This window comes from Ranitomeya imitator, chromosome 2 (assembly GCF_032444005.1).
Source record: "Ranitomeya imitator isolate aRanImi1 chromosome 2, aRanImi1.pri, whole genome shotgun sequence".
Taxonomy (NCBI): Eukaryota; Metazoa; Chordata; class Amphibia; order Anura; family Dendrobatidae; genus Ranitomeya; species Ranitomeya imitator.
Genome location: NC_091283.1, coordinates 561,882,842 through 561,896,717, shown reverse-complemented (window position 1 = coordinate 561,896,717; position 13,876 = coordinate 561,882,842). Strand labels below are relative to the sequence as shown.

Below are 13,876 nucleotides of genomic sequence, written 5' to 3'. Positions count from 1 at the left end.
CTCTTATCAGCTTTGAATAATTTGGATATTTTATCATAAATTTAGTACATATTGGTTAATTGCAAATAATACAGCTTCATAATTTAAGGTGACTTGCATACAAATTAATCACCTGACCCCCCTCCCCTAAAGAGAATATGTAATAAATATTAAACATAATGGGGTTTTCCCATGAGCAAAGTTAATTTTAATCAACAGATCTTGGAATAATAATAACTTCCACAATTAGATGTGTTTAAATAAAATGTTCCTGTGCTGAGATAATCTTGTAAATGTGCCCATGCGGTGTACTGTGTAATGGCTGTGTCTGACCGTACAGGGACATGGTCTGATCATACCACAGCTCCTGGGCAGGGGAGGAAGAAAAAAACTATACAGATTTACACCACGGGATCGCAAATAATTATTTCTTTTAGGTAAAATATTGCTAAAAAACAGGTAAAGAAATGCTTTATCTCACAAAAAGAGTCAGCTGTAATCCCCTGCTGTCCTGTCTATATACTCTATTTTGCGTCCTCCCCTACCCAGGATATGTGGTATGATCAGACCATGTTCCTGTACGGTCAGACACAGCTATTACACAGTACACAGCACGGGAACATCTATAAGATTATCTCAGCACAGGAACATTTTATTTAAACACATCCAATTGTGGAAGTTATTATTATTCCAAGATCTATTGATTGAAATCAACTTTAAAATTAACTTTGTTCGAGGGAAAAACCCTTGAAGAAAAAAAATTTAAGTGGATATGGTAGTTATGGACATTACTTTACTCTCTATTTGCCCTACATCACTGTATTGATCACATTTCCTACAGGTCCTTTATCAGACAGTGGCGAACCTGGATAAGAACAAAGTAGACAAAGAACCCATCGGATTGGAGACTGATGTGGTGAGATTGTAGTCCCTGTATGTCAGTTAATGCCTGCCACAGCTGATTGATGCTTTACCTACCTTTCTCTCTCACTTTGCTCTGCTACTATAGTCTAATGGTCTCTAACCTTTCACCTTTATAATACATGGATTATTCCTTGCTACGGTTGAGCTCACAAAAAATGAATAACAAAAGGGAAATACCAGCTTACAAAAAGAAAAAACCCCCATAAAAAAGATACTTTATTAGATAACAAAACATAGAAAAAATAGAAAAAAAACCCAAAAAAAAGGACAGGAAAGCCCTAAATACTCCGGCAATCCACCACGGGAGAAAAAATCCTGCCCACCTAGATAGTCTAATGGAAGGCTGAAAGACTATATAAAATAGGACCAATGTATACACTGACAATATACTGGTGATACAAACATGTGTTGACCTACATCAAATACCAAGGGTGCAAGGATATATGTGAAAATAACCCTACAATAGATGAAAAAATACCCCTGAAACTGTACACCTACCTAGATGCGGAGGTTGGCACCCTAGAAGATGAAACGAGAATGGCGCCCCCGCTCGTGCGATGGCTGACCCTAAACTCCTACTATCTCCCTATAAGGAGTAGAGCAGGAAAGAGAGGCCAGGTGGCTGATAATGTTCAATGAAGTTATGTGTTATGTGATTTAATAACACAGTCGGTCCTCCCCTCCAATGTGATGTTAGCAAAAAGGGATAGTACTTATAGATAAACAACGCACATATCACATATCAAATCTTAGCATACCTAGTAAATTGCCCTTATACACAGTACCAGGTGCAACAGAGATCCTATCCTAACCAGTCCTACCACAAATACATAAAAAAGCCAAATACAAAACAGATAAGCATGCCGCGCCACATATCCAAATGTGTCACCACATATAACCACTCCACATAGCAGCACAGAAAATGTACAATATGCACAAGACGATACTTATCTGCTATGTTCAAATCAAATCAGTAGTGGACAGACCAATACGGTGACACTTAGGCGGCTACAGGCACATAGACGACTCTCGACGCGTTTCCCCCAACACGGGTTCATCAGGAGAGGTAAGAAGACAACATGGCAGTAGATAACATGGCAGTGTGGAATTGTCCAAAAAATAGGGCTGCCCCTGATTTGATTTGAACATAGCAGATAAGTATCGTCTTGTGCATATTGTACATTTTCTGTGCTGCTATGTGGAGTGGTTATATGTGGTGACACATTTGGATATGTGGCGCGGCATGCTTATCTGTTTTGTATTTGGCTTTTTTATGTATTTGTGGTAGGACTGGTTAGGATAGGATCTCTGTTGCACCTGGTACTGTGTATAAGGGCAATTTACTAGGTATGCTAAGATTTGATATGTGATATGTGCGTTGTTTATCTATAAGTACTATCCCTTTTTGCTAACATCACATTGGAGGGGAGGACCGACTGTGTTATTAAATCACATAACACATAGCTTCATTGAACATTATCAGCCACCTGGCCTCTCTTTCCTGCTCTACTCCTTATAGGGAGATAGTAGGAGTTTAGGGTCAGCCATCGCACAAGCGGGGGCGCCATTCTCGTTTCATCTTCTAGGGTGCCAACCTCCGCATCTAGGTAGGTGTACAGTTTCAGGGGTATTTTTTCATCTATTGTAGGGTTATTTTCACATATATCCTTGCACCCTTGGTATTTGATGTAGGTCAACACACGTTTGTATCACCAGTATATTGTCAGTGTATACATTGGTCCTATTTTATATAGTCTTTCAGCCTTCCATTAGACTATCTAAGTGGGCAGGATTTTTTCTCCCGTGGTGGATTGCCGGAGTATTTAGGGCTTTCCTGTCCTTTTTTTGGGGTTTTTTTTCTATTTTTTCTATGTTTTGTTATCTAATAAAGTATCTTTTTTATGGGGGTTTTTTCTTTTTGTAACCTTGCTACGGTTGAGCAGAAAGCAGACGAGCGTGCATTAGAAAGCAAAGTGGGCCGCACGCATTTTGATGCCAGCACAGAACATCTGAGCAGAATGATGCAGGAGCTGCTTGGCAAAGTGAGCGCCCAGGAGCAAGACTGGCAGCGACTATTGGAGAAAATCAATGTGGAGATGCAGAATAAAGTGAGTAGGGCTATACAAGTATTAGATTTAGTTTCTGTTTCTTACACATTGCCTTAGGATGCAAAGAACCTACGTTATAATTAAAAAATGCATATCCCACTGATATGTCATTAATATTTAAGACAGCGCCTGTCTGATTGGGGCAGGTCTCCTTGCTCTAATGAACACTTCCCGAGGATGGAAATAGTGGAGTTGATGCACTGGTGTAGCTCATCAGCACCACTGCCACTTTGCTTTAGTTAGTGGACCACTTCTGAGTGGACATTCATGGTATATTATAGAGAAACACCATTGTTGTTGCTGAGATGACTCCTTTTAAAGGCTTGTACCATTACTGTAAGTTTTCACTTATAGCTTGCTGATCGCTGAGAGTCCCACTGATGAAACCCCCATTTGATGCTCTCTGGAGTCTGCTATTTGAATGGAAGATGGATCCAGCAGTGGCTTAGACGATGAATAGAGTAGTGGGGCCCACACGGCACCATGCTCCAACCCAGAGCAGCATTCTTGGAGATCAACAAGTCAACATTTATCCTATCGATAGGTGATACTGTAGCTCACATTTGTACAACCCCATTAGGGATGAATAAACTATGGACTGGCTTTTCTAGCAGAAGGGTTCTGGCATTGCTTTATTCTCATTTACCTCCTTCCACAAATTCAGCATCATGAAAGAACAAGGGAAAGGCCTGAACCTGCGTGACTAAATAACCAATGTATGCTGAGACCTCGCAGCGCCAGTAAGCAATATGACTTGGACTGAGTTCAGTATCACTGCAGACTCTAACATGATCACACACTTTACAGCTGGACCGCATGGAACTGGAGCCAATGAAGAACATCTTGGAACAATGCTGGAGAGACCTACGGGGACAGCTGCAGGGACATCCACCGCTGTACGAGGCTGATGAGGCTGCTGGTATCCGCAAGTAAGGGGACAGATCTGCAGATGACAGCAATAGCCCATCATGTACCGAAATAGGGCTGTGCTCATGTGTGCAGGAGGGCGGCATGAGGTATGTTCTTGGGGGGCATTGAAAGTACTGAAGTAGGTGGCTGAGACTGAAATCTAGGGGACAGCATGGCTGACACTTTGCAATTAGGGGCATCCTAGTTGGCCGTGAGAGACTGTGTTACATTGGGAACTGTGTAAAGTATTCTGGTGGACAATGGTGAAAATAATAGTAGTAACTCATTAGCTTACAGAAAACCAAGGGCGTTCTACTGAATGAGTCAGTACAAAAATGTGTCCATTCTAGGATAGTAGAAGAAGTAATTGTTGTAGTACGACTAAGAACAAAAGCAAATCTGTTCTATATTGTATAACATTAATGCTGAAATAATTAAAGGGAGTCTGTCTGCCACCAAATTTGAATTAAATTGTTGGTACAGTCATGTAGGGGACTTAGCCCCTGTACAAAATCATATCTGTACTGGAGATGTTACTGCTTTTGCTGTCTAGAAAAAAAATATGTAAATCAGGATTCCTTAGTGCACATTGGTGTTGCAAAGGGATCCTTGCACTGTTCTGCCTCCTCATACTGCCCCTTAGCATGATTGATAGTGCTCACTTGCCCAGAGTAAGCTTTGCTTTAGCTGAATTGCATGTGCGCACTGACACTGTAGGAATCCATTAGTGCATGCGTCTTCTCCTTCTTTCCTCCTAACTAGTGACTGTTCACTAGACTTACACACCCGTCATTGTAGCTAGAGACCGCTGATACACCGTCATTGTAGCTAGAGACCGCTGACAAACCCATCATTGTAGCTAGAGACCGCTGACACACCCGTCATTGTAGCTAGAGACCACTGACACACCAGTCATTGTAGCAAATGACTGCTGATACACCCGTCATTGTAGCAAGAGACGCTAATACATCCGTCATTGTAGCTAGAGATCGCTGATACACCCATCATTGTAGCTAGAGACCGCTGACACACCCGTCATTGTAGCTAGAGATCGCTGACACACCCATCATTGTAGCTAGAGACTGCTGATACACCCGTCATTGTAGCTAGAGACCGCTGACACACCCGTCATTGTAGCAAACAACCGCTGATACACCCGTCATTATATTATTATTATTATTATTATTTATTGTTATAGCGCCATTTATTCCATGGCGCTTTACATGTGAGGAGGGGTATACATAAAAACAAGTACAATAATCTTAAACAATACAAGTCATAACTGGTACAGGAGGAATGAGGACCCTGCCCGCGAAGGCTCACAATCTACAAGGGATGGGTGAGAATACAGTAGGTGAGGGTAGAGATGGTCATGCAGCGGTTTGGTCGATCGGTGGTTACTGCAGGTTGTAGGCTTGTCGGAAGAGGTGGATCTTCAGGTTCTTTTTGAAGGTTTCGATGGTAGGCGAGAGTCTGATGTGTTGTGGTAGAGGGTTCCAGAGTAGGGGTGATACGCGAGAGAAATCTTGTATACGATTGTGGGAAGAGGAGATAAGAGGGGAGTAGAGTAGGAGATCTTGTGAGGATCGGAGGTTGCGGGTAGGTAAGTACCGGGAGACGAGGTCACAGATATATGGAGGAGACAGGTTGTGGATGGCTTTGTACGTCATGGTTAGGGTTTTGTAGTGGAGTCTCTGGGCAATGGGGAGCCAGTGAAGGGATTGACAGAGGGGAGAGGCCGGGGAATAGCGGGGGGACAGGTGGATTAGTCGGGCAGCAGAGTTTAGAATAGATTGGAGGGGTGCGAGAGTGTTAGAGGGGAGGCCACAGAGCAGGAGGTTGTAGTAGTCAAGGCGAGAGATGATGAGGGCATGGACTAGGGTTTTTGCAGATTCATGGTTGAGGAATGAACGGATTCATGAAATATTTTTGAGTTGAAGTCGGCAGGAAGTGGAAAGGGCTTGGATATGTGGTTTGAAGGAGAGATCAGCGTCAAAGATTACCCCGAGGCAGCGAGCTTGTGGGACTGGGGAGAGTGGGCAGCCATTTACTGTAATGGATAGGTTCGTTGGGGGGGTCGCGTGAGATGGGGGAAAGATGATGAATTCTGTTTTGTCCATGTTAAGTTTCAGAAATCTAGCGGAGAAGAAGGATGAAATAGTGGACAGACATTGAGGGATTCTACTTAGAAGGGAGGTGATATCTGGTCCAGAGATGTAGATCTGTGTGTCGTCAGCATAGAGGTGATACTGAAAGCCATGAGATTCTATGAGCTGTCCCAGGCCAAAGGTGTAAATGGAGAAGAGCAAGGGCCCAAGGACTGAACCTTGTGGGACTCTGACAGATAGAGGGCGAGGTGAGGAGGTGGTGTGTGAGTGGGAGACGCTGAATGTCCGGTCTGTTAGGTATGATGAGATCCAGGATAGGGCCAAGTCTGCGATGCCAAGGGATGAGAGGGTTTGTAATAATAGGGAATGGTCCACTGTGTCAAAGGCAGCCGACAGGTCGAGGAGGAGGACAGAGTAGTGTCGCTTGCTCTTGGCAGTTAAGAGGTCATTGGTGACTTTAGTTAGGGCAGTTTCGGTGGAATGGTGTGACCGGAAGCCAGATTGTAGGCGGTCAAAGAGGGAGCAAGAAGAGAGATGGGAGGACAGTTCAAGGTAAATGTGTTGTTCAAGTAGTTTGGAGGCATAGGGGAGAAGTGATATAGGGCGATAGCTAGATACAGAGGATGGGTCAAGAGAGGGCTTTTTGAGGATAGGTGTGATGGAGGCATGTTTAAAGCTTGAGGGGAAAACACCAGTTGTTAGTGATAGGTTGAAGAGATGGGTTAGGGTTGGGATGAAGATTGTGGTGAGGTTTGGGATGAGGTGGGATGGGAGTGGGTCAAGTGCACAGGTGGTGAGATGCGATCTTGAGAGTAGAGTGGAGAGTTGATCTTCTGTAATGGTGGAGAAGTTGGTTTTGGAGGTGGAGGGCTGGGAAATCGGGAGGAAGGGCTCTGGGGGTTGTTGACCAAAACTGTCTCTAATGCTATCAATCTTCTGCTTGAAAAATGAGGCAAAGTCTTCGGCGGAGATAAGTGGGGAGGGAGGAGGTGCTGGGGGACGGAGGAGAGAATTGAAGGTGTTGAATAACTGTTTAGGGTTGTGAGAGAGAGAGGATATGAGAGATGAGAAGTAGGTTTGTTTAGGTGTGGCGAGTGTGGTCTTGAAAGTAGTGAGGGACTGTTTGAATGCGATGAAGTGCTCGTTAGAGTGGGATCTTTTCCATCTGCGCTCAGCAGCCCTGGAAGCTTGCCTCAGTTCTTTGGTCAGGCTGGTGTGCCAGGGCTGTCTGTTGATTTTGCGAGCTTTGGTATGTGTAAGTGGGGCAGCAGATTCCAAAGCTACAGCTATTGTGGTGTTATATAGAGCAGCAGCGTCATCCGCATTGTGTATGGAACTTATGTCTGTGAGGGGGAGGAGGGATTCAGAGAATGAATGTAGGTCAAGATGTTTAAGATTTCTGCGAGGGTGTGAAAGTTTGTGGGGTGGGGATTGTAGACATGGAGTGGAGAGGGATGAGAATGTGAGAAAGTTGTGGTCAGAGAGTGGAAGAGGTGAGTTAGAGAGGTTAGATAGAGAGCAGAGGCGGGTGAAGATGAGGTCCAGTGTGTGACCGTCTTTGTGAGTGGCTGCAGAAGACCATTGAGTGAGGCCGAAGGAGGAAGTGAGAGTTAGAAGTTTAGTGGCAGCTGAGGGGAAAGTGTCAATGGGTATGTTGAAGTCGCCCATGATGATAGTGGGGATGTCCGCAGAAAGGAAATGAAGTAGCCAGCTGGTGAAGTGGTCAAAGAAGGCGGTGGCTGGCCCTGGGGGGCGGTAAATGACAACCAATTGGAGGTTGGTGGGGGAGTAGATGCGCATAGAGTGCACCTCAAAGGAAGGGAGGGTAACAGAGGGTGGCAGTGGGATTGGGGTGAAGGAGCAGTTATCTGACAGGAGAAAACCAACTCCTCCACCATGTTTGCTGCTGGGGCGGGGTGTGTGGGAAAGGTGGAAGCCACCGTAAGAGAGTGCAGCAGGGGAGACTGTGTCAGAAGGGGTGAGCCAGGTTTCGGTGATGGCGAGGAAGGAAAGTTTGGTAGTAACAAAGAGATCATGGATGTAGGAGAGCTTGTTGCAGACAGAGCGAGCGTTCCACAGAGCTCCTGTTAGTGGGACTGGGGAGGCGGGGGCTGGGCGAATGGGTATAAGGTTAGAGAGGTTACAGAAGTTTGTGCTAGAGCGTGGATGGGAGGTAGAAAATGATTGTGGGAATATGGTGAGGAGGACCAGGATTTGGAGAGATATCACCAGCAGTGAGAAGGAGCAGAGAAAGTGTTAGCAGGTGGGAGCGGGAGAGGGCATGAGGGGGCTGTCTGTGCTTGGAGACAGAAGATTGTATGTTAAGGATCAGTTCTGAGGAGGAGGTGAGGTGGATTCCCTTTGGAACGGCCAGAGAGACCAGGAGGAACATGAAGTACGATCTACCTGGGTGAGACCGTTCCATTTATTACCATCTTTTAGCAGATGTCATTTTTTATGCGAGGGTAACCATATGGTATATTATGTTGATATGGTACAGCTGGATTCTCTACTTTTGAGGTTGCTGATATTACCCAGGGACACTGCTGTATTTGTGAGTAGTGCTCGGCCTTATTAGCTGTTATTGACCGGGACTTATCTATCCACCCAAGTAGCTTATTTATGATACACTCAGAGGCTGATTTTTTTGAACGGTGGGTGTTTTTTGCTTCTTTGGGTGGCTTGCGGTATATGTATTTTGTGTGTTAGCTGTTCTTGTCTTGTACGATTTTAATACTAATATTAAAGGTTAAATTTTAATTTAGTACCATTTCTACCCTGCTGCATATTATTACCTGTCATTGTAGCTAGAGACCGCTGACACACCCGTCATTGTAGCAAGCGACCGCTGATACACCAGTCATTGTAGCAAGCGACCGCTGATACACCCATCATTGTAACAAACGACCGCTGATACACCCGTCATTATAGAAAAGGACCGCTGATACACCCGTCATTGTAGCTAGAGACCGCTGATAAACCCGTCATTGTAGCTAGAGACCGCTGACACACCAGTCATTGTAGCTAGAGACCACTGACACACCCGTCATTGTAGCAAGCAACCACTGATTCACCCGTCATTGTCGCTAGAGACCGCTGACACACCCGTCATTGTAACAAACGACCACTGATACACCCGTCATTATAGGAAAGGACCGCTGATACACCCGTCATTGTAGCAAGCGACCGCTGATACACCCGTCATTGTAGCTAGAGACCACTGACACACCTGTCATTGTAGCAAGCGACCACTGATTCGCCCGTCATTGTAGCTAGAGACCGCTGTCACACCTGTCATTGTAACAAACGACCGCTGATACACCCGTCATTATAGGAAAGGACCGCTGATACACCCGTCATTGTAACAAGCGACCGCTGATACACCTATCATTGTAACTAGAGACCGCTGACACACCCGTCATTGTAGCAAACGACAACTGATACACCCGCCATTATAGGAAAGGACCGCTGATAAACCCGTCATTGTAGCTAGAGACCACTGACACACCCGTCATTGTAGCAAGCGACTACTGATTCACCCGTCATTGTAGCTAGAGACCGCTGACACACCTGTCATTGTAACAAACGACCGCTGATACACCCGTCATTATAGGAAAGGACCGCTGATACACCCGTCATTGTAACAAGCGACCGCTGGTACACCCATCATTGTAGCAAGCGACCGCTGATACACACGTCATTGTAGCTAGCAACCGCTGATACACCCATCATTGTAGCAAGCGACCGCTGATACACCTGTCATTGTAGCAAGCAACCGCTGATACACCCATCATTGTAGCAAGCGACCGCTGATACACCCGTCATTGTAGCAAGCGACCGCTGATACACCCGTCATTGTAGCTAGCGACCGCTGATACACCCGTCATTGTAGCAAGCGACCGCTGATACACACGTCATTGTAGCAAGCGACCGCTGATACACACGTCATTGTATCCCATCCTCTGTATCTAGCTATCGCCCTATATCACTTCTCCCCTATGCCTCCAAACTACTTGAACAACACATTTACCTTGAACTGTCCTCCCATCTCTCTTCTTGCTCCCTCTTTGACCGCCTACAATCTGGCTTCCGGTCACACCATTCCACCGAAACTGCCCTAACTAAAGTCACCAATGACCTCTTAACTGCCAAGAGCAAGCGACACTACTCTGTCCTCCTCCTCGACCTGTCGGCTGCCTTTGACACAGTGGACCATTCCCTATTATTACAAACCCTCTCATCCCTTGGCATCGCAGACTTGGCCCTATCCTGGATCTCATCATACCTAACAGACCGGACATTCAGCGTCTCCCACTCACAAACCACCTCCTCACCTCGCCCCCTATCTGTCGGTGTCCCACAAGGTTCAGTCCTTGGGCCCTTGCTCTTCTCCATTTACACCTTTGGCCTGGGACAGCTCATAGAATCTCATGGCTTTCAGTATCACCTCTATGCTGACGACACACAGATCTACATCTCTGGACCAGATATCACCTCCCTTCTAAGTAGAATCCCTCAATGTCTGTCCACTATTTCATCCTTCTTCTCCGCTAGATTTCTGAAACTTAACATGGACAAAACAGAATTCATCATCTTTCCCCCATCTCACGCGACCCCCCCAACGAACCCATCCATTACAGTAAATGGCTGCCCACTCTCCCCAGTCCCACAAGCTCGCTGCCTCGAGGTAATCTTTGACGCTGATCTCTCCTTCAAACCACATATCCAAGCCCTTTCCACTTCCTGCCGACTTCAACTCAAAAATATTTCATGAATCCGTTCATTCCTCAACCATGAATCTGCAAAAACCCTAGTCCATGCCCTCATCATCTCTCGCCTTGACTACTGCAACCTCCTGCTCTGTGGCCTCCCCTCTAACACTCTCGCACCCCTCCAATCTATTCTAAACTCTGCTGCCCGACTAATCCACCTGTCCCCCCGCTATTCCCCGGCCTCTCCCCTCTGTCAATCCCTTCACTGGCTCCCCATTGCCCAGAGACTCCACTACAAAACCCTAACCATGACGTCATTGTAGCAAGAGACCGCTGATAAACCCGTCATTGTAGCTAGAGACCGCTGACACACCCGTCATTGTAACAAGCGACCACTGGTACACCCATCATTGTAGCAAGCGACCGCTGATACACCTGTCATTGTAGCTAGAGACCGCTGACACACCCGTCATTGTAGCAAGCGACCGCTGATACACCCGTCATTATAGGAAAGGACCGCTGATACACCCGTCATTGTAACAAGCGACCGCTGATACACCCATCATTGTAGCAAGCGACCGCTGATACACCTGTCATTGTAGCTAGAGACCGCTGACACACCCGTCATTGTAGCAAGTGACCGCTGATACACCCGTCATTATAGGAAAGGACCGCTGATACACCCGTCATTGTAACAAGCGACCGCTGGTACACTCATCATTGTAGCAAGCGACCACTGATACACCCGTCATTGTAGCAAGAGACCGCTGATAAACCCGTCATTGTATCTAGAGACCGCTGACACACCCGTCATTGTAACAAGCGACCACTGGTACACCCATCATTGTAGCAAGCGACCGCTGATACACCTGTCATTGTAGCTAGAGACCGCTGACACACCCGTCATTGTAGCAAGCGACCGCTGATACACCCGTCATTGTAGCTAGAGACCACTGACACACCTGTCATTGTAGCAAGCGACCACTGATTCACCCGTCATTGTAGCTAGAGACCGCTGACACACCCGTCATTGTAACAAGCGACCGCTGGTACACCCATCATTGTAGCAAGCGACCGCTGATACACCTGTCATTGTAGCTAGAGACCGCTGACACACCCGTCATTGTAGCAAGCGACCGCTGATACACCCGTCATTATAGGAAAGGACCGCTGATACACCCGTCATTGTAACAAGCGACCGCTGGTACACTCATCATTGTAGCAAGCGACCGCTGATACACCCGTCATTGTAGCTAGAGACCACTGACACACCTGTCATTGTAGCAAGCGACCTCTGATTCACCCGTCATTGTAGCTAGAGACCGCTGACACACCCGTCATTGTAAGAAAGGACCGCTGATACACCTGTCATTGTAACAAGCGACCGCTGATACATCCGTCATTGTAGCTAGAGACCACTGACACACCCGTCATTGTAGCAAACGACAACTGATACACCTGTCATTATAGGAAAGGACCGCTGATACACCCGTCATTGTAGCTAGAGACCGCTGATAAACCCGTCATTGTAGCTAGAGACCACTGACACACCTGTCATTGTTACAAACGACCGCTGATACAACCATCATTATAGGAAAGGACCGCTGATACACCCGTCATTGTAACAAGCGACCGCTGATACACCCATCATTGTAGCAAACGACCGCTGATACACTCGTCATTGTAGCAAGCGAACGCTGATACACCCGTCATTGTAGCAAGCGACTGCTGATACACCCGTCATTGTAGCTAGAGACCGCTGACACACCCGTCATTATAGGAAAGGACCGCTGATACACCCGTCATTGTAACAAGCGACCGCTGGTACACCCATGATTGTAGCAAGCGACCGCTGATACACCTGTCATTATAGCTAGAGACCGATGACACACCCGTCATTGTAGCAAGCGACCGCTGATACACCCGTCATTATAGGAAAGGACCGCTGATACACCCGTCATTGTAACAAGCGACCGCTGGTACACTCATCATTGTAGCATGCGACCGCTGATACACCTGTCATTGTAGCTAGAGACCGATGACACACCCGTCATTGTAGCAAGCGACCGCTGATACACCCGTCATTATAGGAAAGGACCGCTGATACACCCGTCATTGTAACAAGCGACCGCTGGTACACCCATCATTGTAGCAAGCGACCGCTGATACACCTGTCATTGTAGCTAGAGACCGATGACACACCCGTCATTGTAGCAAGCGACCGCTGATACACCCGTCATTATAGGAAAGGACCGCTGATACACCCGTCATTGTAACAAGCGACCGCTGGTACACTCATCATTGTAGCATGCGACCGCTGATACACCCGTCATTGTAGCAAGAGACCGCTGATAAACCCGTCATTGTAGCTAGAGACCACTGACACACCTGTCATTGTAGCAAACGACCGCTGATACACTCGTCATTGTAGCAAGCGACCGCTGATACACCCGTCATTGTAGCAAGCGACTGCTGATACACCCATCATTGTAGCAAGCGACCGCTGATACACCTGTCATTGTAGCTAGAGACCGATGACACACCCGTCATTGTAGGAAGAGACCACTGACACACCTGTCATTGTAGCAAGCGACCGCTGATACACCTGTCATTGTAGCTAGAGACCGATGACACACCCGTCATTGTAGCAAGCGACCGCTGATACACCCGTCATTATAGGAAAGGACCGCTGATACACCCGTCATTGTAACAAGCGACCGCTGATACACCCGTCATTGTAGCAAGAGACCGCTGATAAACCCGTCATTGTAGCTAGAGACCGCTGACACACCCGTCATTGTAACAAACGACCGCTGATACACCCATCATTATAGGAAAGGACCGCTGATACACCTGTCATTGTAACAAGCGACCGCTGATACACCCATCATTGTAGCTAGAGACCGCTGACACACCCGTCATTGTAGCTAGAGACCGCTGATACACCCGTCATTGTAGCTAGAGACCGCTGACACACCCGTCATTGTAGCAAATGACAACTGATACACCCGTCATTATAGGAAAGGACCGCTGATACACCCGTCATTGTAGCAAGCAACCGCTGATACACCCATCATTGTAGCAAGCGACCGCTGATACACCCGTCATTGTAGCTAGCGACCGCTGATACACCCGT

At 46.8% G+C, this 13,876-nt stretch overlaps 1 protein-coding gene across 3 annotated transcripts in view; it reads left to right on the top strand.

Moving 5' to 3' along the window:
- QRICH2 (glutamine rich 2) overlaps positions 1-13,876 on the top strand; it is a 109,756-nt gene that overhangs the window by 84,716 nt on the left and 11,164 nt on the right. For 2 of the 3 annotated variants that reach the window (XM_069752078.1, XM_069752076.1), the window contains 3 exons: positions 821-895; positions 2,847-3,011; positions 3,819-3,940. In XM_069752078.1, the coding sequence (XP_069608179.1) occupies positions 821-895; positions 2,847-3,011; positions 3,819-3,940 (362 nt within the window). The remainder of the gene's footprint in view (positions 1-820; positions 896-2,846; positions 3,012-3,818; positions 3,941-13,876) is intronic. The other variant, XM_069752077.1, reaches the window with a different exon arrangement.